Genomic DNA, 23,924 nt, shown 5'->3' on the forward strand with positions numbered 1-23,924 from the left:
AATATCCACCCGTAGACATTCTTTCGATTAACTTTCCTCTTCAAAATCCTTCATGGCCATTTCATATGGGCACTTCCAACTTTTTAACTCCAGCTTCATACTTTTCCAATAGAATTTACCATTCACAAAAATTGAAACACATCTTTGCATCCACAGATTGTTTCAAATTCGAACAATAACCGATTGGAAAAACCTCTCTTCAAACATTATTGATTGTACAACAGTTTCTGATTTCCTCTGTAACGTCAATCGTCTTCTCTGTCAAAGTTCACCACCGCATTCCCTGGTACAGGCCTCTGTCAAGCAATATTGTATAAATAAATATAAAATTAGTACAGAGGGTCTACGGGATTTATTTCATCATTTTATTGGAACAAAGAGTGTCTTTTATTTATTTGTTCAGGGGGTTCGTGGTTTTCTTTCCAGTGATGCAAGGCATCCATGATCTTCATTTTACTGGTACAAAGAGGCGGTAGAATTCATTTTATTGTTACAAATCGTCTGGTGCATTCATTCAATAAGTAGAAGTGGACCGTGGCTTTTATTGTATTGGGTACAAAAAGGTTCGTTGCCTTTATTGTATTGTAAAAATGTCTAGTGGTCTTCATTTTATTAGTGCAACAGATCCATGGAACACATATGGTTAAGAACCTTTGACTTAGGGGGAAAAAGATCTCTTCACAACTGCCTTTTTTTTTGATCGGGTCACTGTAGCACAGTTATTCACCAGTAATGGCTCCCTTCTCCCACTTGATTTTCACCCGTGGTTCCCTTAGGATATGCAGGACCACAAGGGAGGGGGGTCATATGACACCATATGATACTAATCAGATCCAAATTTCTGAAATAAAAATCTAAAATCGCTTAGTGGTCTCAGAGCGCATTGCTTAAGATGTGGAATGGCTCCTGAGTTCAAAATGGAAGCTGCAAACGGACTTGAACCGTTATTATTTTTCCGCCAGTAAAATTCGACCTTGTAAATTCAAAAGATGCACTAGAAGTGATCGTTTCTTAATACTTGTGGTAAAAGAAAACAACAAGATTTTCTGCTGCTGTTTCTCTTTTTCTCCACCGAGCCTAGTATCTATCTTATCATCATGTTACTTCAAGGAACGACGACGACGTAGAAAATGACGAAGCTCTGATTTGAGAAGAGTGTGTAAACCTTCTTCGCCACGCACTTCTTGCACCCCCCTACCTTCCCCCAACCTCCCCTCCCCCCTATTACCATCCCAATCTTTCATCGACGGACTCTGGCCAAGGATCGGCCATATATATATTCACGCGGCCTCAGAAAATTTTGGACAAATTCTGGCGCAGTGTTGCGCTCTCTTTCTCGCTCTATATAGGTTCGGAAAAGAGGATCGTTTTTTTTCAAATAGTTTTTAAAAAGAAAACCAATTCTCAGTGCCGACCGATGGTTATAGAGTAGAAAATTATGCAATCACCACCTAAAACGGCGGTGCTGTTGGCACTGCTATTCGAAGTCTTCTTTTTCAGTGCAGTTGCAGGTAAGTGCCTCCATATTTCTGTATCTTAATTTTTTTTATGATGGAACAGGGAGAAATTTCAAATTAGTAGTATAAGTACAGGCGATTGTGTGAAAAATTTTTCAACTCGATTGGAACCCTAACCTGGAACCTACTCTGGAATGGATTTTGTTCAGAAATTTCCTTTGGTTTTTATTTAATCACAGTGCTCGGTACAGCTCAATTATGTAGGGTTTCCAAATTTCAAGGTTCATTATTATTCAGAAATGCCATGCCATATTAAGCGCTCAACAGACTAGCCGAATTTAATTGCATTTCTGAAATATATTCATCGATTGCCACTTTTTAATAACAGCACCTAGTAGATGCCACCTAAGCGCATAGCATGTGGGATATTTTTATATAACGTTTTTTTTAAGAATCCTGTGCAAACGTGATTCCGATGCAGTCACCTGTTTGGAGGTAACAATATCGTAATGGAGATGGGTCTGAGAGAGGACTCTTCAATATGTTTTGAGCGCCGAGCACCGTCATTACCCCTCGTCAGAAGAGGAGCACCCAAGATACACGCACGTTCAAATCAGCGTAATACGCACTAATTGTTAGAAATCCGATAAATATCTCGTAAGAAATAAGTAGTTTATTGGGCACTTTCGGGTGGTTTCGGGAGCACTGCAGTGCTCGAGAGCAACAGGTTGGAAGTGGGTTTATTTCATACAATGTTTTTTTTTTCTTTTAAAATTTTGTGCACATTTATTGTGATGAGATCTTCGGTATAATGAACGACTTACAATCCTAACCGTGATTATCCTGGAGATTTCCGAGCGTGCTAGGATAGACTTTTACAATCGGGACGTATGGTAAGACCATCTTATCACCACAGTTCGAAGTTTCTTCACTAGAAATCTTGTTTTCGAAACGCAAAAGGCACCAAGCTAATGTACACGCATGGTTAAAAAGCCAACTTTAAGGGGGGGAAAGATAATTATTTGAATGGGCGACCATTCCATTACTTCTATTTACTCTAACTTTTTTTCTAAATTCAAACATTTCAGCTTTTTTCGTCGGAAGCCACTGATTGAAGCAGATGCATTTATCTCCGGAAGTTTAAGAGGAAAAATATTTTTAGGTTCATTTTATTATTTTTCTACTAGTTTTAAGTAGCAGAGTTTGCTCTTTCGAACGAAAATATTGACTCTTCTTTTGCCTAAGAAAAATCTTTGGGGGCAAATACATGGTAATGGCCAACGTCTGATTTTCCGGGGAAAAAACATGTTAAAGTCGTTTCCGAATGAGATAAAATCACTATAATGCGATTTTTATCGATATATTTTTTTCTTATATCGATATTTACCTTCACGATTTTATGGTAAATCACTTGAAAGAGCTCTTAAGCGAATATGCTATCCATGTTCAATGGTGCTGATAATTAGGTTTTAATAGGTTAAACTATCATGCACTATAACCACAGCAAACGTTACAGTCAACGTGATAAATCGGGCATTATATACATAATAACTGGTTATTACACATATTTACCCTATTGTCTTGGTAAGTTTGACAAATTTATCACTTTTACTGGTCAATATGCATAATACCTAAGCGTCGTTGGTAAATTTGACAAATACTGAAAGCATTATCACTTCTACCGGAGATTATGCACAATAACCAAGTGCCGTTGGTAAATTTGATAAATATTTGAAATGTATTTTGCCTTTATCTGTGATTATGCATAATATTCTCGTGTTATTGGTGAATGTGATAAATATGAAAAACTTCCGAATGAGTATGGAATAGTATGTGTGATGAATATAGTCGGAAACATTTTACGATCATATCCCGATGTAATAATACAATACACGAATGAATTACCATGTGAATAGATCATAAAGTACGATTTATCATGTTTACCAACGACGTGACGCTTGGGTATTGTGCGTAATCACCGGTAAAAGTGATAATTTTTTAGTATTTGTTAAATTTACCAACGATGCTTGGGTACTATGCATAATCGCCGGTAAATGTGATTAGTTTAGAGAAATTTATCAAACTACTGAAAATGCTTGGCGATAATGCATAATAACTGGTTATTATGTATAACATATACTGTATATATATATATAACCGGATTTATCGTAACATGTATACTTCTCAACCTCTAAGCCAGTATCTCTTAATCAGGAGTCCACGGACCCTTTGGGGGAACCTTGGAGAGATCTCAGGGTTTCATGAGATTGGATGAAATAAGAATTAACGCATTGCTTTTACATTGCTATGTATTGAATAATCTAACACAGTTTTAAAAAGAAATACGTAATCATATTGAAGTAAATCGAGAACCTTATCCATACTTATAATAAGACAACCATAATCTTTTTTATGTGCTTTTTATTTTATTTTATCATGTATATTATATGTAGTAGTTTTTATTTTTTATAATTGGATTTTTAGTTTCGTTGCGTGTTTTACAAATACAAATACAAATACAAATACAACGCCACAACAGGCAAAATGCCCAACGAGGTGGCTGATAAAAAGATGCCCATAAAAATATGGTTGTCATATGTTTATGAAATACATATAGTTGAATCCCGTTTTAACGAATACCGTTATAGCGAAAATCTTGTTTTAATGAACACTTTCCTAATCCCCCTGAGATAAATTTATGTAAGAACAATGCAAATACCTGGAATTCTTTTATAACGAAATTTTGTTATAATGAAGGGATTTTTCCGGTCTCTTGGAGTTCGTTACAATGAAATTCGACTATATATGACATCGATGTTTGTGTGTGTGTGTGTTATGGGTATCTTTTTCTCAGCCAACTCATTGGGCTTTTTGCCTGTTGTGGCCTTGTATTTGTATATTATTTTGTAAGATTGGTTCGTGGCATTTATTCTATAGGCGCAAAGAGTTCGTGGAAAACAAACAGGTTAAGAACGCTTGCTTCCGGTCCCTAAAAATAATTTTCATTTCTAGGGAGCCCTTGAAATAATATTCACGTTCTAGGACATCCTTGCCGCCCATGGCCTCCTCCAGGCCATATTTTCTACTCGTGGCCCAACGTCTCGTTCAGCTCTCCTCATCCAAGACTGAGACCCTTTCTCTACTTATAGAATTAATTTTTTTCGGTAAATTTACTGTGGACAAAATTATAAGTTGGAACTGCATCCCTAGGCAAGAGCTCAGTGAGCTTTTGGTGGCCGGCTGTTTTGCACGATCGCGTGAACATTAGGTTCTTAGGGTAAAAAATAACAGATTTCGCGCACCAAATATCATAAAAAGTATCGTATTATCGTGTTGTCCAAGAGTTAAATAATACAGTTGAATAAAATTTAATTTTAAATCTAAGGTATAAAGCTGATTTGTACGATACACTCAATTTTTTTTTAATACACCATATCTTAGAATATAATGACCACTTACGGTGATTAATATCAGAACTTCTACAGAATCTTTTCCTCATACTTACATTATTTTTCGATGATTAAATTTATGTTGATTGAAAAACCTGAAATTTCGCGTTTGAATATTCTTCATAGGAGAACATTTATTGGATTAACGGGTGTCTAATGGTTCCTAAATGATCTCCAAATGGTTCTCGCCGCTTTATAAAATGATAAACTTGCCCTGTTTATGAATATTTCATGGATGTTTGTTTTCTCAAATATTTTCACTGAAAATCGAAGGGATTTTAAATTCTGGTTAGACTGAAAAGTAAATGGATAGAAGTTATTTTTTACATCCATGATTAATGAAGTTCTTCGATCTTGTAATTTGCATTTTCAAAATTTGGAAATATTTGACATGATAACAGTCCTTGAATTCTAAATGGAGACATGGCAGTATTTGCGCCATGTACAACATGCCCAGATATAGGGTGGTTTTTTTTTCGTTTTTTTTAAGCGAGGATTCGTCGATGGAAGACGCAGGGACGTAACAAACCCTTTTGCATTGACCATTTTGATTATTACTTGGCTTTGACTTCTAGCAATGAAAAACTATGTGTAGATAATTTATGAAACTCACGCTATTTTGCCTCGATTATGAATGAATTATGGTTCAAGGAGGAAAAAAAAAATAATCTGTAGTATTCTGATCGTAATTATTCAAATAAAACATCATTTATATATATTGTTAAATATTCGCCTCAAATTATCATAAAAAGTATTGTATTTTCCAAGTTTGTTTCTTGCGGTTTTAGCCCATTCCCCCCCTCTCTTTGGACCATATTTTCATTCTTGAGGACCTACGTGTTTGTACAGGGCCCCTCATCTTCATTCAGGAGCAAGACTTTTCCATTTATTGAATTGGATTCAACCAATACTAAATTTAGGATGAACAAACCTTTATAAAGCCATGTATGTTTATGGACCCCTGGGTCAGAGGGGAGGGGGAGGAAACTGTCCCTCCTAAGAGCCATATTATACGGGAAAAATTGCTCTCTCTCGTAACCGATTCATCAAACCTACACAATAAATCTTCCTTCCCAACGTATCACACTGGATCAACGCCTACCCCGGGCGTTTCATACCAGTGAGCTTTCTTCTTGTAAGTGTTCTATGCAGTTCCGTCTCAACATGGGTCCCCGAGAAGAGCGATATTGTGGGTTTCCCAGACTATACCGAAAGTAACAACTGAAATATTTATATACGTACTTATACTCGAAAATCATACTACCAAATCTCATCGGTAGGCCTCCTATGATCATGAGGACCCCTGGTCATGGCCAGGAAATGGGTCATTGCTTCCCTTTTACTTGATTTTTATCCATGATCTCCTTACCACCAGGTGGTTCCAAGTGGAGAACCACCAGAGTGTTCCCTACAAAAAAAGTTCGAACTGCATGCCCATTTGGAGCTTTGGTTACAAGGTTTTCTATCAACTTATAGGCAACCTATCCGGTCATGACTTCCCAATTAAATGTGAGGTTCCTTATCTAACCTGGCAATTATTTCTCGAGTTTCATTCATTCATTCATTGAAACCGAGCCATAACTCCGGTCTATCGCCATGGGCAATTTACTACCGATTGAGTTGTGCCGGAAGTATTTGTGCGTATAGGTATCTGACAGTCTGAGTGCGTATCTAGTATTGTGTTTTTTGAATTTTCAGTGCTGCCATGTATGAGTGAAGCGTAATGACAACCGTAATGATTGAGTGTTTGTACTGTTGTAGGCCAGGCCTATTGCTGTCTGTGGCGAGACTTTCCAATGGAGAGATCGGCTCGCATTTGCACCTTGAAGTTGGAAATCACAGAAAACCAACTTCAGCAGATCACCACAGTGTGGCGCCAGTGGGGTTCGAACCCGGAACCTCGCGATGCGTGTCCGTCACTCGACCACAACAGCGGCCGAGTTAGGGTCGTGACAAAAGAATCTCTTCCAAAATGAGTGGATTTATACGACCCATCTCGAAAGTTCCTCTGACCCAATGTTTGGCCCATAGTTCGAGAATCCCTAGTTGTAGGTGGATTTGCACGGCCCATCTCGCATGCTTCTGTGAATAAAGTTCGGGCGCGCGTGACCGGTAGCTCAAGAATCCCTGACTACGACCCATCTCGGAAGCCTCTATGAATCAAGTTTGTGTCGTGACCGATAGCTCAAAAACCCCCTGGCTGTAACTAGATTCTCGGAAGTCCCTTCGAATCAGAAGGGGCGGAACCCATTATTCTCAGGAGCCCCTATTTGTCCCATCTCGGAAGCCCCTGCGATCTAAGTTTGGGTAAAGACCCATTGTGGGAAATACAATAATGAATGAATGGGAGAAAACATTGACGGCAATAAATATTTATAAAAAAAAGTATTTCTCCACGACTCGTATAAAAATAAATGTCGTATTTAAAGCTCAACCGTTGCCATTTCATAAAGAAATTGATTTACATTGAATATATATAGCAAAGGAAAAATAAATTTTTCCAATCTATAAGTTGAAACAAAAATAATTAGAAAATTAAGAAAAAAAAATCTTCTAAAATCACAGGAAATGAATTAATTCCTTATTTTTAGACCGATTTTCTTGAAAGAAATCTTTTTTTTTGAAAAAAAAAATCTACAATCAAATGAAAAACCGTTTCCGAAATTCTTAGAAGTTTGTATTTTTTCTAAAGATTTTCTTTGATTTGCTTTTATCTGAAAAAATATCTTTCTCTGTCTTTTGCGAAATGTGTACAATATTGAGCTTCTGGAAATTTCTAGGGGAAAAAACTATGATTACAAAAATAATTCGATGATAACTGTTTTTTTTTGGTGCTTAATAAGGCTTTCGATTGGGTTCTTGTTTCTATGTGATGATTATTTGAAATCTTCAGTGTGAATCACAGCTGCATGCAGCCGGGAAACTAGGTACTATTCTTATATGTGTCGTGCTTTCCTAATTTAGTCCGCGAGTGATTGCTAAAAGGCCCTTTTGACACGTGTTTCAGAAATATAGCAGAAAGATTGGAGTGAAAACACAGTATAATGAGCGACTATATTATTGCCAAGAGGGGAGGGATCTTTGGTTCCCCCTAGGTGTTTGGCATAAACATACTCAACTAATCCGGGGCCCTCAAGGTGCTTTGATGTGGTTCTCCCGAATGTAATTTTCAAAATTGAGCTAAATAATTTTTCACATTAGTATTGATCGGGCTTTAATTAAATGATGGGGATTTAAAGGGTGGGGCTACCTAAATTTGCACCCCCGAAGTAGCTTGCAACGGACCTATGAGTGAAATTGCACCACCATACAGCGTAGAGTCTTTATTTGAAGAACTATGTTGCGTTTTTTTGGTTTTTAAGTTTTCGCAATGCAATATAAAATGTAGAGGGGGAAAAATCATTCCATGTCCTCAACCTCAAACATTTTACACGATTGCTGCCCGCAACCGTTTATCAAATCAAGCAAGTGAAACGGGACAGGATTCCGAATAATTCAAGTGGTCCGCATTTTCCTAAAGAACCCCTGAAATTTACTGATCGTGACACGCAACCTATCATGAAATGAAGCAAGTGGCCTACTCTAGGTTTCCAAATCACTCAAGTGGAACGCAGTCTCCTGCAGGTTGAGCGCACCTGCTGTAGACCATAGGTTTCCAACTAGTGCTCCGTGAAACGCCATGGTTTCACATGAGCTGTTCAAGGGTTTTGTGGTATCAAAAATAGCAAAGCATTAATTTGGCGAAACAATAAAAATATGTATAATGGAGAAATATTCATGCTTGTTTGGGTTCTGTGCGCGGTGACTTTTTACGCACCAAGACCTCATGGTAAATGAGATCTTGGTGCTGAGATTTAATTAATCACCATGTGCTCAAAATTCTGTTACTTGCTTTTCTTATATTTAAAATACATACACACACACAATCAAACAGAAGTTCAAAAAACACAATGAACGTCAAAATACAAAGCAAAACAATATCGACAAAAATATAATAAAGAAAAAAAACAATAACCATACACTTTTGTGAACTGTAAGGGATTTAGCAACCCTTCCATCGGGTCTGGATAAGATGCATAATTTGAAGTTTACAATGCAACAGAGTAAGTAGGCTAGTATGATATTTTAGTTAGTTATTTAGGTATTGCGCTCATTAGTCATATAACTGACAAATGCTCAGGCAGAACAGTCAGAGATCAAAGTACAAGTTGTTTTTTAATAAAATTCCTATTTTTTTTAAACAGTAAATTTATTTCACTGTTTTATACCTGCATAATTTAAGTTTATTTTTGTAATTGAGAGAATGCTTTTTGTGGAATTTGTAACATTAATTGCTATGGAAATAGCTCAATATTTTTGGTGCTGTCTAGGAGTAGTTTTTTTTTATAAAAAGTGTTTTATTTGTGTTTTTGTGACAAATTTTTACACGTTTAGCTGAATTTCTATTTTGGTTTTCATCAACCAATATTATCATTTAATAACGTAAATTTTACAATCTTGAACAGATAATTTTATCTAATTATTTAATGTATGACATTCCATTTTATTTGGATTACACATATTTATTATTAGCTATAATATCTTTCGCTGTCAGGGTTTGCTCCACATACTACTCCTTAACCGCACATCGACTCCGGTCATATCGCCAAACGTATACTTCCTACCGATGGAGTCGGGTGGGACATTAAGGCGCTATCTATTTGTGATCGCCCCAGGGTAGGTAGGTAAAGAACTGTTTTCTGTGTTCTTCTTCGCAGATCGAACTCGTGGGTCCTGACGGTAACCTAAAACTGCTCCATATACAGGTTTCATTATAAATAAGTGACAAACCTTTGTAAAGGCATGTACATGTCTAGAACGCATTGTTGGGAAACCACGGCAACCAAAGTAAAAATTACAAAAGTCGTTGGTGGGGCTCAAGAACCATTGTTACCCGACAAACTATTTAGTTTTTTATACATACTTAGTTTTAGTTTATTTTTGACAAGCAAGAAATTAATTTTAATCAAGTCCCCTCTTCTCTACATCTTTTACGAAACATTCCATTTCTGTATCCTCAACGTATAGTACAGTATCACCAGCAAAAAATATCAATTTGCCATTTAGCTTCATTTTTGCTAGCATTCATTTTTCTTAGCATTTGTGATAGTAATTTGATTATTTATTCCTGGGTTTTTCTGTGTGTATATTTCAGTTCCTGTTACAAAAAGGGAGCAATGTGCAAGGCACTGTACAGGTATGTCCTTTACCATATTTACAGAATTAATTATGATAGCAACTGATAATAAGTTGAGCTATGATTGATGGTTTCCTCTTAATCATTGTATGGATTTTTTTTTTGGCATTTTTGTGATCATATTTTGATTTATTCGTTGAATAGAGAGCAATAGGTTCCAGTACAGTCCTGGGTCTACATACACATACGACTATGAAACGACGACGACGACGATGTTATCATCGACGAGCGATGAAAAGTCCAAGTTACAGATGAGAGCTCAAGTCGACATTGAGGTGCTCTCGAAATGTGAATTTTCCATGAGGGTAAGCTTCTCTCTTTCCTCTGTCTCTGCTTTTGGGTCATACCAGTGTTTCTCAAAGTGTGCGTCGCGGCTCCTAGAGGTGACCAACCTTTGTCAGAGGCATCACAACGAGCTGGAAATATTGATTTGTGCTGATTTATGTTTTGAAGTGGTTCTTTTATATAAATTCACAATATCTACTAAACTATTTTGGGGAGCCGCAGATGAACATGAATAGGCAAGGGGACCGCAAGTGACAAAAGTTTTACGAACCACTGGATTATGCTCTAGATCAATGGTTTGCTCAGCCGAGGGCCATATAGCCCTCCTCTTGTGCCCTTGGGATATTCTAGCAGTCTAGGAGGGCGGGGGGGGGGCACGGTGAGAATCAAATAGAAGGAGAGTCACGATAGGTGATCACAAAAGGAACAGGGCACGGAAACCGGTGAGAAAAAAAATCACAAATTCGAAGCAGAAAAATTAAATATAGCGGGCAAAAATGTCACTAATTTCATCCTGCGGGACTACCCACCCCGACGGCAATCTCTATTGGTTAGAAATTCTATCTGAACATAGACCAGGGTTACCATATGGTAAGTAAGTTAGTGGAACTACCCGGATAACTTCCCCCTCCCAACGAAAGAGAGGCTGACGGGTATCTTGCCCACTTGCATGAAGATCGAATTCATTTATAAAATTTTTAGCACGTTCTAATTTACTCAGAAATCGATTTAATAAGCAGAAAGAGTCGCTCTCCTGGAATTTAGGGGCTCTCGGTTAAGACAGCGAACGGGGCACAAGAAGAAGTATAGTAGAAAGAGGGACCGCGAGCCCGTGGGCAAAAAAGGTCAAGTGATAACTTCTCTAGATCAGTGTTTCTCAACTGTTTCTTCACCCGTGGACCCCCCTTTGAAACACGTTTTCTTCTTGTGCCCGTATTACCTAGGCCCCAATCTACTTATTGAACTGATTTTTTTTTCTGCAAATTTGCGGTGAATTTTTTTTATAAATGAGTTCGGTCTCCGGAGGATGGCTAGAGTTCCCTATTGTCTCGGTTCTATTCGAGACTTCTCAGCATCATGATGAGCCCGTGGGTAAAGTGATGGTTTCAGGATTCCCCGTACTTGATTGGAAGTAACAGTTTGCATATTTGCATGTTCTTTTACGTTGGAAACATAGTACGAGATATAATCATGCAGGTCCCCTGTAGACTTGTGAAGAATAGGTAATAAACTGAAACTGGAACTTTAATGATTTGCACAATCGTGCCTATCAACACACCAAGTGGATGGCAAGTACAAATATTTTTATTAATTGAATTTTTGGATATATATACACACAAAACAGACGTAAATACAATGTAATTCAAAAACAGAGAATATACATATATAATATACTCAGGCATCCAAACAAATAAATTTTTTCCCATGCATGTTTCAGAGCCTTGCAAGTGCAAGGCCTTTCGCAACAATTGATAAATAGATTCGCAACAATTGGTAATATAATGTTGCCTAAATAAATATAATGCTATAAAAATAAAATTACCTGGGCGCACGGGCATGTGGTAATATCCTGGAATATATATTCTGGAACTAGGTACAGTCCCCTCCTCCCCCATTATATTTCACATGGAAACTGTCTTTTCACATTCAAAAAGTTTTTGAGAGACCTCTGTGGCTCTCCCTCCAATTCATTTTCACCTCTTCCTAGAAGATCTCAACACCACGAGGTCCCACGGTTGAGAACTACTGCTCTAGATCACAGTTTTTCCTCATGCCTCCCCCCCTCCTTTGGAGAAAAAATATTTCCATTTCCCCCTTCTCTTCTGGAAAGAGCCAGTGTTTGTCAAAGTGAAAAATGTTACCTCTGGGGAGGGGGCAATGGAAGGGTCCAGGGGTGGTAGAAACTTTGGGTTTAATATAGGATCCTATGGGTTCACTTGAGTCGGATGGAACAAAAAGTTTAGGAAACTATGGGCTAAGCGAAGTTTAAAGGTTTCCACGTTGTATGCTTTTTCCACTATCCTCTGAGTTCTACTTCATATAGGCTATTAGATTCAGTTTTCGATAGTCCATCAATATAATTTGCAGTATTTAAAAATAAAGTATACTCTTGAAGAGGGGCGAGCCACTTCAGAATTTTTCTATAGATGCGTCATACAAGTGTGTGAATGAGGTGTGCTGCCATCTAAATTGAGAGCGTGATTATTCTTCGGAAAAGAATGTTTTTTTTCAATGGATTTCGAAAATAGAATGTTCTATGAATGACCTTAAATTTGTTTTTCCTTTAAAGAAAATGCCAATAACAACTTTCTTGTAAGCACAGGCTCTTTCCTCATGAGAACAACATGTCGTAGAGGTGGTCCCCCCCCCCTAATTACTATGAAATTCATCTATGAAGAATAAACTTGCCTTATATGATGCGATGGACCCCTTTTAAAGAGAGAGAGAGGTTTCACACTAAAATAGATTCTGCGGAATCTCTCTCCGTGACGGACATCACGATTCAATCAATAGATAACATTCCCAAATCTCTGATTAATCTCCGTATTACAGTTCGTTTTCCCCTTCTTTCAATGATTTTGTTTATTGCAACGAATTCACGAGATTATAAACAACACCGATAGAGGGAGGAGGAGCAAATCTCAAGGATGGTAATCAGAGACGGTGGCGATTTAGTTCTCAAAAAATTATCTCCAACCAAGCGGCCACTTGATGACGGAGCTGTAAATGTTGTAGCTGCGGCACTATAGACTCTGCTCCATTACAACCTGGTTATCAGCGATAGTCTTGACACTAATCCGTGTGTGTGTGATACCCTTCTTAATCTCTCGACACTTTTCTTTATTGGACAGATCATTAATTTGATCGTAAAACATTTGTTATTGCCCTGTTGCTTACACCAATAACTTGATATTCAACATCCATTAAACGTTTATTTCCGTACCTGAATTTTTTTCCAAGTCTTTATTTTCAGTTTATAGCCTATGTTATTAACGACGCGTAACAATGGACTCTGCAACTGAATCACAGCTATATTTACAAGTGAAGTGTTGCCATTATCCGAAATAATTGGATAAATGTTCATTTATCCAATTCTGAAGCTGTTCGTTTTAGCTTTGGCCAGTTTACGTCTTTTTTAGTCGGTCAGTTTTCGCCCCGGGGCGTAACAACATTTTTTCTTGAATTGAACCAGAACTGGTGGTCTAATTCGTTAGTCAATCAATATCCCGTGAGTACGAGATCGGTTATGAGCATTAAGCACTCTTAGAGCCTTCGGGGAGCACCATGGTGCTCGTAGGTTGAAAATATTTTAAGCTGAGAAGTAACTGGGGTTGAAATTGTGGTGAACTGTTGTGGCGTTGTATTTGTATTTGTATTTGTATTTGTATAAAGGGACATAAGCAGGACCTACTTTTTGGGGATGGGGGAGCACACATGCTAATTTGAGGGGACCACAGAGAATCTCTCCAAGAAAATTTTGAGGTTTCAAAATAATTCGTCGCTCAAAATTCAGAGAAATTGATTATAACAAATAATTTCTTACCATCTTGGGGGTAGGGGGGGGGGAAAGAAGGCCACACGAGCCCTATATCTCACCCACATTTGGCTTTTAAAGGGGATCATGATTTTACAAGATGCTTGGGTGGGGCATGGCGGAAAAAAAAGGTTGGGAACCTTTGTTCTATATCATAGTCTCCCAAACTTTTTGTTCCATCGCCCCCCTCATCAGAAATTTTTTCCTCTCATCGCCCCCTCATCAGAAATTTTTTCCTCTCATCGCCCCCAACTCAAGTAAACCCATAGGATCCTATGTTAAATCAGTAGGTTCTATCGCCCCCTTAGACCATTCCATCGCCCACCAGGGGGCGATACTGCCCACTTTGGGAAACACTATTCCACATCCTTCGAGATGTGATTTCCTGCTGGTCAAGACGATCACCTGAAAAGGGAAGACAAGTTAATGTATTTCAAGGTACGATGGGGTCTAGTCACCCCCCCCCCTTTTTTTTTTTGACCGTACACCAGCTCCATTCATATTGCTATAGTATAAGGATTGAGCTTGGTTGGAACGCTTTCTATGTGTCGAAGCTTATCAATCTACTGCACTAGCGGAACCATTACAATATCATCCATGTTCAAAGGAGATATTTATCCAAAAAGGGGGTATCATGTCACAAAGTTGAAATCAGAGAGCAGTTTGTTACAGTTACAGAGGGTGTAACAGTCAAGGACAGTTAAATGTAGGTGGCGTCCGAGATCCGCTCTCGTGCTGAGTAGAGTTCGAGAGTTGTTCGAACGAAAAAGCAGTTACGATGTTGTCCATCCTGTGTGTGTTGCTTTCTAGGCAAGGTTTTTTCCCACGATGTAGGTTGCTATTCCTTTCCTGTAAATAAATTTAGTACACCCAACCGTACGAGCCTTTGATTGAGATGGTCATCAAGATGAAATTACCCTACTGTACAGTTCTGGTCTGGACTGAAAAAAATATCTGAGTAACAGATTCTTTAAATCACAATAACAGTTACGTAATTTCACAATTTTTATGAAATATCGAGAAACAAATACATGTATCTTATGTAATTTTCTCAAATTATTTTCCATTGATAGCGCAATAGATTTTGTTATAACTGATCTCTCAACAAACCACTTGAGGAATTTCACAAAAGAATTGGAAATTGGAAAGATATGAGGGAATTACTGACGTAGGTGCTATAGTTAGAATCTAGAGCAAGGACTCGAGTGACGCACGCGTCCGAGTCGAGATCATGATTTCGATTAAACCACCCTCCATCCAATACGTGCGCAATTCGTAAATATGCATCTTTGGTGATCCCACTATCTATTATTTGTGCAACAAGGGCCAACATGTCGTATCTAAGTGTTACACTGGTAATGTCAGTTGCGAAGCGGGTGTCCCAAAGCCTCTTATCGAAGTGAAAGTAGTGCTAAAAACAACAAGCCACATTGCACAGAACAAAAAAAATAACACAAATCGATCAGTGATTGGTTCAGAGTCCATTGGCTAATCTCTCTATGGAGCTTTTTCAATTCCCAACTTTCTTTTTTTCTTCTTCTTTCCCCAAGGCTGATGATCGGCTTTCGATGTCTGGCCGATAGAGGGGGGGGGGGCGGAAACGAATTTTCTTTCCCGATCGCTGACCGATCTGACGAAATTGCTGTTTACTTCTCTTTTTTTTTTATATTTTCAACGTCCTTCTCAATCATTTTGCCTTTCTATACCAACGCTATCGAATCGGAAAAGGTCAATACAACCACTTGAACCTTTCACTGGTCCGGCCCGTGGGAAAAATAGTTGAGATATTACCGGATAAGAGAGAAAAGGGGACGGATGAAAGAGAATGAGAACAAAAAATAAAGTTTATTTTTCTTGGAATAAACTATTTTCAAAAATGAGATTAGACGAGGGAATAAACCTTTGCTTTGGTGTGTGTTTGAAGGCTTTCTCATAGTAACGGCATATATACGTGTTATACAGTCGAATCCCGTTTTAACGAATCCCGTTATAGCGAAAATCTCGTTTTAACGAACACTTTTCTAATCCCTCTAGATAAGTTTACATAGGAACAATTCAAAAACCTTTTAACGAAATTTCTTTATAACGAAGGGATTTCTCCGGTCACTTGGAGTTCGTTATAATGGGATTCGACTGTAGTCGATTTAAGTGGTTCTCAACCTGAGGCGATATGGTCCCTTATTGTCAGGGGTTATTATGGTGTGGGGAGCTCGGGTAAAAATCAGATCGAAGTGGGGGAGCCACAACAAATGGTGAAAAGTGCTACAGAGATCTCTGAAGAGAGAAATGAATCTTTCTAGTAACAAATATGAGCCGCTGCGTTGGTCTAGTGGTCATGGTGACGGACTCGCATCACAAGGATCCGATTTTAAACCCCACCGTCGCCGCAGTGGTGGTCGGCTGAAGCTGGTTTTCTGCGGTTCCCAAGTTCGAGCCGATCTCCCCGTTAAAAAGGCTCGCCGCTGAGAGCAACAGGCTTACAACGGTATAATTCGGTATTATTCTTACATTACACTACACTCACCATGAGTCGAGAAAAAACTCGTAGTTTAAAAAATTGATTGCAGATGGCAGCACTACACACAACAAGCATTGCACAGAAACAAATTTCACGGAAGTTTCACTATACGTACACACACATTCCGACATGAACCAATTCGTTAGAAGTTCCACAGAGGAGGACGAGGCACCTGTGTGGCTTTGTAGTAGCAACAAATATGAAAAGTAACAATTATGTTACAAAGTCTTGCCACAGAGAGCAACATGCCTATAACGTTATACGTATTCAATAATTACACTTCGTTCACTTCATTTCTGAGATATTGATTGCAGCACTGAAAAATCAGACACAACATTATATACGCACTCAAACTGTTAGGTAAACACACTTGCACTTCCGGCACAACTCACTCGGCAGAAACTTTAGGCTGCGCTCATAGTGAAACGAAGTTCCAAGAGTTGCGACGAGGAAGAAAAAAATTCTATGGGGTGAAGAAAGAGATGTCCTCACTTAGTAAAAGAGGAGGAGGATAGAGAAAATTACCGCAGGGGTTTGGAAATGTAAGGGTGTGATGATGATGATGGTCCCTCCACAGAAGAGAGAAAGAAATTAAAGGAGAAATGGACCAATCAGCAGATAGCGAAAATCAACAGATCGAGGTAAAAACAAACCGGATTGTTTAAGTAGCACACCTCGTTGAGTGGCTACTTTCTCTTCTTTGTCTCACTACTCGAGTATGTGAGGGGTAGAACAAAACAACACAATTGTTTTTTTCATGCATTGTTACGCACTCCAGTACCTCGCCTCGATGTGTGCACGGATTTACTCAATCGCACGAGGTCCTCATTGGATAAACTAAGAGAGAACCGAGGACCCTCAGCGATATGCTATAGTCACTCGCTATATTTTCACTATAATTTCTGCTTTGTTCTTGGGTCCATCTCATTGATTCCTTATCTACCTTTTGAGAATCACTTTTGAAAACTGCAACTAAAGATTCTTGAGCAGGGATGAGTCACCTTGACTGGGATAAGTCCATTGGCGCTAATGACTCTTATTTTCGAGGTCTCTCTCAGTCAAGTACGGAGGGAACCAAGGGCTCTTTTTGGGGGGGGGGGTCTTTGAAGAGGTTTCAGGGAGGTCCGTTTGCTTGAATGAGAAAATAACTAGCTTAATGTATCTACATTATTATGTGCTGAATATTGATGCCCCATCTGTAAAAGGGTTCTTGGCTTCGATCTTATTACAAAGGGGGTTCCTGGTCTTTGTCTTATTAGCGCAAAGGATCTAAGGAACACAAAAGGTTAAGAACTACTGCTCTAAAGGTATGGCTTTCGAAACGAATTGCGCTGTTAGTAAGGCGGTAGGACACGTTTTGAGTTCAAACCTGACACTTTATTTTGCTTCTCAGACCCCCGCTGATAAATATTCTGAAAAATTCTGAGTCGTTTCAGGAATGAGATTTCGCAAAAATCCTTAAGTTTAGTTCTGTCTAGATCAACTGTACCATCCAAACTCCTACATGTAGCGTTGGTTCTTAGAAGTCTGTACACTTTTGAGTCACTCTTCATTCAGGTGCCCATATGCTGCAATTTCATTCAAGTTGGTCAGGATCACTAGTAACAGCGATAGGGAACACTTCCGCCAGTGTTCTCGACCTGACCTATTAATTTTACGTCATCTTTAGTTTACCGATAACTCCACATTGCCGCTGCGGTGGTCGAGTGGTCGTAGTGACGGAATCGCATCGCGAGATTCCGGGTTCGAACCCCACCGGCGCCACAGTGGTGGTCGGCTGAAGTTGATTTTCTGTGGTTCCCAACTTCGAGGCGCGAATGCGAGTCGATCTGCCCTTTAAAAAGTCTCGCCACAAAGAGCAACAGGCCTACAAACGATACAATTATTACACTTCATTTCTGAAATATAGATGGCAGCACTGAAAAATCAAGACACAACACTAGATACGCACTCGGACTGTTAGGTACACGCACACACTTCCGGCACAATTCACTATTTAGTAAATTGGCCATGGCGATTGATCTGAGTTGTGCTGGGTTTGAAAGAAAGATGATTCCGCTAACACCTGCACCTATCGTTAAAGAAAAAAAAGTCACATTAACAGAACCTAAGACACTTCCTCTTGAGTCACTCAAGGAAGTCAGAGAATAGTACCTTCACTAGGACCACAGCTATGCCTACGACGAGTATATCTAATTCAAAAAGAAAGCCCTTCCATCCCAACTTCATATATATATATATATATATATAGTTTTCAATGAAATTCCACTATTTTGTTTAGAAATCAATATTAATTGTGTTCTTTTTGTTTTTGCTTAAACAGTTGCGAGGGGTGACTCTCAAGCAGACCGATCCGTACAATGTCAATCATTTGGTACCAGTCAAAGGAGGAAGAGACTTTTCTCGGTCTATCGAGAGGAGAATACTACGCTTCTCGTTCCAGGATGGTGTCGTACAAGAGATCTGTCCGGGAGAGGATGCCGAACCCTGGATCACCAACATACAGAGAGGTGTCCTTTCGGCTCTGCAGAACTCCATGCGAAATCTTGAGGGCAACGAACGACTCATTGAGGTAAGGAAATCACAAATCAAATGCTTCTCGAATGTGCCCCAGACCAGAAAAATATTCAACGAATTACTCAACAGAACAGAGGTACCCCTTTTCCTTCGAACGGAAAAGGGGGAGAGTATGAAACATGGGGAACATGCGGCCAACATTGGACGAGTGTTTTGTAAAACTGCAGGTTTCTTAACTGGTGGCAAAGGGTTGATAAAAAAAAAAGATTACCGAAGATTATGTTCCAGGCATTCCTTTTAGGCCGGGATTACACTATAAAAATATATTACACTGTTGATAAAAGTTCTTTTTCTATGAAACTTGTGAAAAATGTAATAAGCTTATCGGTTACATTGGAGCGAAAGAAAAAGGTGTTGGTTGCATTTATCAAGTTTTATAAAACAATTTTTATAAAACTTCTATAGTGTAACACCATCCTTAGCTCTTCTTGAAGAATGCAAGTTACCACCCCCTCCCAACTTTTTCAATGGACTTTGCTGCTGTAGATGTCTCCATATCTCTCAGAGGTGTGTTCAGTCCCTCAATGTTCTATGCTGTAGATGTCTTAGCTCTTCTTGAAGAATGCAATTTATCCGTCCAATTTATTCGAGAGACTTTGCTGCTGTAAATTCTGCCGTAGATGACTCTCAGCTCATTTTGAGAAATGAAGATCTCCCCTACCTCAACTTATTCAAGGGACTTTGCTGCAGTGGATGCCTTGACATCTCTCTGAGCTGTGAAGCTGGTGTGTTCAGTCTACCCTGTAGATATCTTAGCTCCTTTTGAAGAATGCGTGTTACCCGCCCAATTAGTGGACATATTTCTTTTTCTGTCCTAACTCACAGATCAATGGTGGTGCGGTAGATAAGTAGCAGAGGGTTATCGAATCGCCAAACAATCATCATTATTGATTTACTGATTACAATTATCACTTATTTATCATTATTTAACGTGCAGCAATCCTACATCAGACTGCCTTCCAAGCAGGCCTCTCTCTGCTATTTTTTCTCCTGAAAGCAAAGGATCTGATGTAATTATAAATGAGTATTACCTCTTGTTCTCGAGACAAGCATAAATACATTTTATGGGCATTTTATACTGTTTTATCATGCATATACAAATACAAATACAAACACAACGCCACAACAGGCAAAATGCCCAACGAGGTGGCTGATAATATTGTTTATAATTTTTTTTGATTGAATTTTTTAATTGGGTTGCTGTATTTTAGTAATATATGACATCCATACTTGTTATGGGCATCTTTTTATCAGCCACCTCATTGGACATTTTTCCTGTTGTGGCCTTGTATTTGTATTTGTATAACTACCTAGAGCCGAATTTCAATAACATTGTTTGTCAATATCGACTTATAATTTCCACTTTTTATACTTTATTAAAACTCTTTATTACGGTTTTTGCATACCGAACACATTGATTATAATGCTTGATAAAACCGTAATGAATTCATTATTCAAGTACATCTAAAAATAGTCAAAATTCACTAGACAAATATTTGAGGGGAATTTCTATTTGAAATCACCCTACAGATATTGAATTGTGTAATTTATAACTACTGTATTTCTTCCGTTGGGGAGAAATCAATTTATGTATATATAATAACGTTTCTAAGTCTGTGGAAAAGTAATGTTTAATCACTTGAATTTCTTACAGACGGATGTATCCGGTAGTTGTCCAGTTGAATACCAGTCTCTAGGCAGGAGCTGGACGGGAGTGCTCACCATCAAGAAAATCAAAGACCTCAACACCTGCACCGATCGGGAAAACTCACAAACATCTCTCCAGGGAACACCTTTCTCACACGGATCTGTGAGTAGTGTAAATAATAATAATAATACTGTGATATAGAACAAGGGTGATCAACCTTTAGGAGAGTGCGGACCACTTCATTAGTTTTAAAACGTGTCGCGGGCCACCAAAGTGATCTGGGAGGGCCATTCAAGTCATGCGTCAATATATTGTGGGCCACTTGAGTGATCTGGGAAGACCACTTAATTTATGCGTAAATGCACTGTGGGCCACTTGAGTGATCTGGAATTGTGCCACAGGTAACTTGAGTGATGTGGAACTGCACCGTGGGCAGCTTAAGTGATGTAAATATTCCAAGGCTCCCTCATGATCTGGAAATTCACCGCGGGTCACTCAGTGTTCTGTGAAGATACCAATGGCAGCTTAAGTGCTCTGGAACAGTGCCGTGGGTCACTCATTGTTCTGTAATGTGCCACTCAGATCATTTTCACAAAATTAGATTTGAGGTCGCGGGCCACAAAGATACGGGGGGGGGGGCAGGGCGGGGCATGGATTGAGCACAGAAACTGTAATACATAAGAATTTCAAATGTTTTCCATTTATTAATTCAAAGTTCACACATATTTGAATGAAAACAAGCTTTTAAAATCTCAAGAAATGTTTTCTTACAAAATAAAATGAATGTGCCGGGAGATACTCTGAGAGTTGTTTACTTGAATGAGTGAGCGACCCGTGATTCAGGAGATTGATCACATCTCGCAGGTGCTGCTGATCCTTAACATCATTAGCTGATAAATCTCTTTGATGCGTTCACCAGTTAACTTTTCGGCTGTGCGTGCGATGCTTCTCTCTGTTCTATTTTTTTTCTATTAGAAGAATCCTTAATGCTCGTAATGCATAATTTATCACGTGATGCGCTCACTCTTGTATGATGTTAGTTTAATTTAAACGCATTTTTCTGTAAACATTTTCTTTTCCCTTCAAGAAAACGGGTAGAAGAGTGTTTTTCAGAAACGGCCTCATTATGAATATGTAACCGACGTATTCTATTCTATACTTAAGGATATCGTGGTGCGATCGGAATGGTTATTAATGTGTCAGAGGAAATATTTTGAGGGATTTTATATATATAAGTGTTTTCCATTTCTGTACGACTTTCGGAAGAAAATTGACTTTTTACACGACCATCAAAGAAGTTAATAAAATTTTATGCGCCCCCCCCCCCCAAAGAAGTGAATCAGGTTGTATGCAAACACCAAACATGGCCCCCCGCTCTGTCCCTTGTGGGATATAAGCAGGCTACCTTGCTGCTGGGCCATGCTGGAAAAAAGAAAAAGCCCCGCTAGCCACCAAGACCACTGGCCGACCCACGCAAAGGACTACAAACACTAACACCAAGCCACCGGCAGGCATCCCCGGCCTGTAAGCCACAGGGCCCAACCCCGCCGAAGCCCCCATCGCTTCCGCCTCACTTAAATCACAATCAATCAGGTCGTATGAGGCTCTCGAAGGAGTGTCAATTAGATTTTATACCAGATATTATACGGCCGTTCAAAGAAGTAAATTAGTGTTTATAAAACGGCCATCGAAGAAGTTAATCAGATCTCATAACAGATTTCATACGGCCCTCGAAGGTGTTAAATTGGATTTTATACCAGATTTTATACAGGTTTCCGAAGAAGGAAATTGGAGTTTTTTATACGACCATCGAAGAAGTCTATCAGATTTTAACAGCCCTCAAAGAAGTTAATCAGATTTCATGAACGATTTTACACAGCGCTCCCAAAGACTGTGATTCCCAACTTTGATGCGCAAATGCGGGCCGTTCTCCCCGTTAAAAAGTCTCGCCCCAGTGAGCAATAGGCCAACAGACAACGATACAATTATTCCCCCACCATCACACTTCAGTCATAGTTAGAGAAACTGATGGCAGATGGCAGCACTGTACATAACGAGCATTACACAGAAACAAACTTCACGTTAGGTTCACAACACTTACACGCACACGCCAACATGTACCGATTCGTTAGAAGTTCCGGAGAGGAATATGGACGAGATGCAAGTACGGTTTATTTGTAGTAGTGCTAACAAAGAAGTTAATCAGATTTCATAAAAGACCCTCGGAAAAGTTAATCCTGCGGCTCTCGGAGAAGTTAATCAGATTTTAAACGGCCCTCGAAAGAGTTAAATAGGATTTTATACTGGTCTTCGAAGAAGTAAATTAGACTTTATACGGTCCTCGAAAAAAGAAATTAGATTCCCAACTAGATTTAAAACGGCCCTCGAATAAATTGTTCAGATTTTATACAACATTAGAAAAAGAAATTTAATACGGTCCCCAAAAGTAATTCTGGACAATATATGGCCCACAAGTCGAAAAAGGCAACGGTGCATTTCCATGCGAACCAGTCGAAAAATGAAATACAGTACTTGCAGAATCAAGTAATTGTTCGTAAATTCTAATCAGTTTCATATAATGCCGTTTCAAGTTTTAAAAAATGGTGATGAGACAATGTTATTGGTTTTTTACAGTCGATCAATTCTCGGCCCCTGCTGGCTGGTCAGCAGGAATGCGAGCAGAATGTCGGAAGAGGTATCTTGCAATCTTCAAGTTGTACGGAGCTGCTCGTTTTCCGCCCGTTCTCGCGGGAAGGAAGCGGAGCCACCACGGTCGTCACCCAGAAGCTCACCTACGCAGCTGTCGGACAGAAATCTTTCACTGGAAATGGTGAGCGAAAGCTATTTTGAGCTATGAAACAACGTCGTGTTTAACTCTCCCAGAAAGTAACCCTCTGCAGTCGCAACACAATGACTGTTTTCAGATTTAGTGTTTAACTACTAAATTTTGCCATCTTCCCCTTGTAGATTACCGCCTTCTGAGGGAGCACCTTCTTTACAACCACGAGAAGAGTGCAACGACAGGTTCAGCTGTCCAAGATGCCGAAAGAGCCTTGCAGAGTTTGTGCGAAGCTTCCGACACGGAAATCACAATGAGCGTACCAGCGAAATTTGCCGACTTCATATATAACTTGAGGAAACTCGATTACAGTGCTCTAACATCCATGTACACCAGAGCTGGAGAAATCTGCCCGTCCGGCAAACCAAGGTAAGTTGTGA

General features: G+C 39.1%; 1 protein-coding gene across 1 annotated transcript in view; it reads left to right on the plus strand.

The window, feature by feature from the left end:
* Positions 1-1,302: 1,302 nt before the first annotated feature.
* Positions 1,303-23,924, plus strand: part of LOC149081097 (uncharacterized) — a 97,052-nt gene continuing 74,430 nt past the window's right edge. The window contains exons 1-7 of the mRNA XM_089237880.1: positions 1,303-1,511; positions 10,101-10,142; positions 10,287-10,447; positions 18,804-19,052; positions 20,712-20,867; positions 23,340-23,535; positions 23,673-23,913. Of these exons, the coding sequence (XP_089094006.1) occupies positions 1,439-1,511; positions 10,101-10,142; positions 10,287-10,447; positions 18,804-19,052; positions 20,712-20,867; positions 23,340-23,535; positions 23,673-23,913 (1,118 nt within the window). The 5' untranslated portion in view covers positions 1,303-1,438. The remainder of the gene's footprint in view (positions 1,512-10,100; positions 10,143-10,286; positions 10,448-18,803; positions 19,053-20,711; positions 20,868-23,339; positions 23,536-23,672; positions 23,914-23,924) is intronic.

This window comes from Pholcus phalangioides, unplaced genomic scaffold (assembly GCF_987345545.1).
Source record: "Pholcus phalangioides strain wild (caught in Gottingen) unplaced genomic scaffold, Ppha-v1.0 ptg000010l_1, whole genome shotgun sequence".
Lineage (NCBI taxonomy): Eukaryota > Metazoa > Arthropoda > Arachnida > Araneae > Pholcidae > Pholcus > Pholcus phalangioides.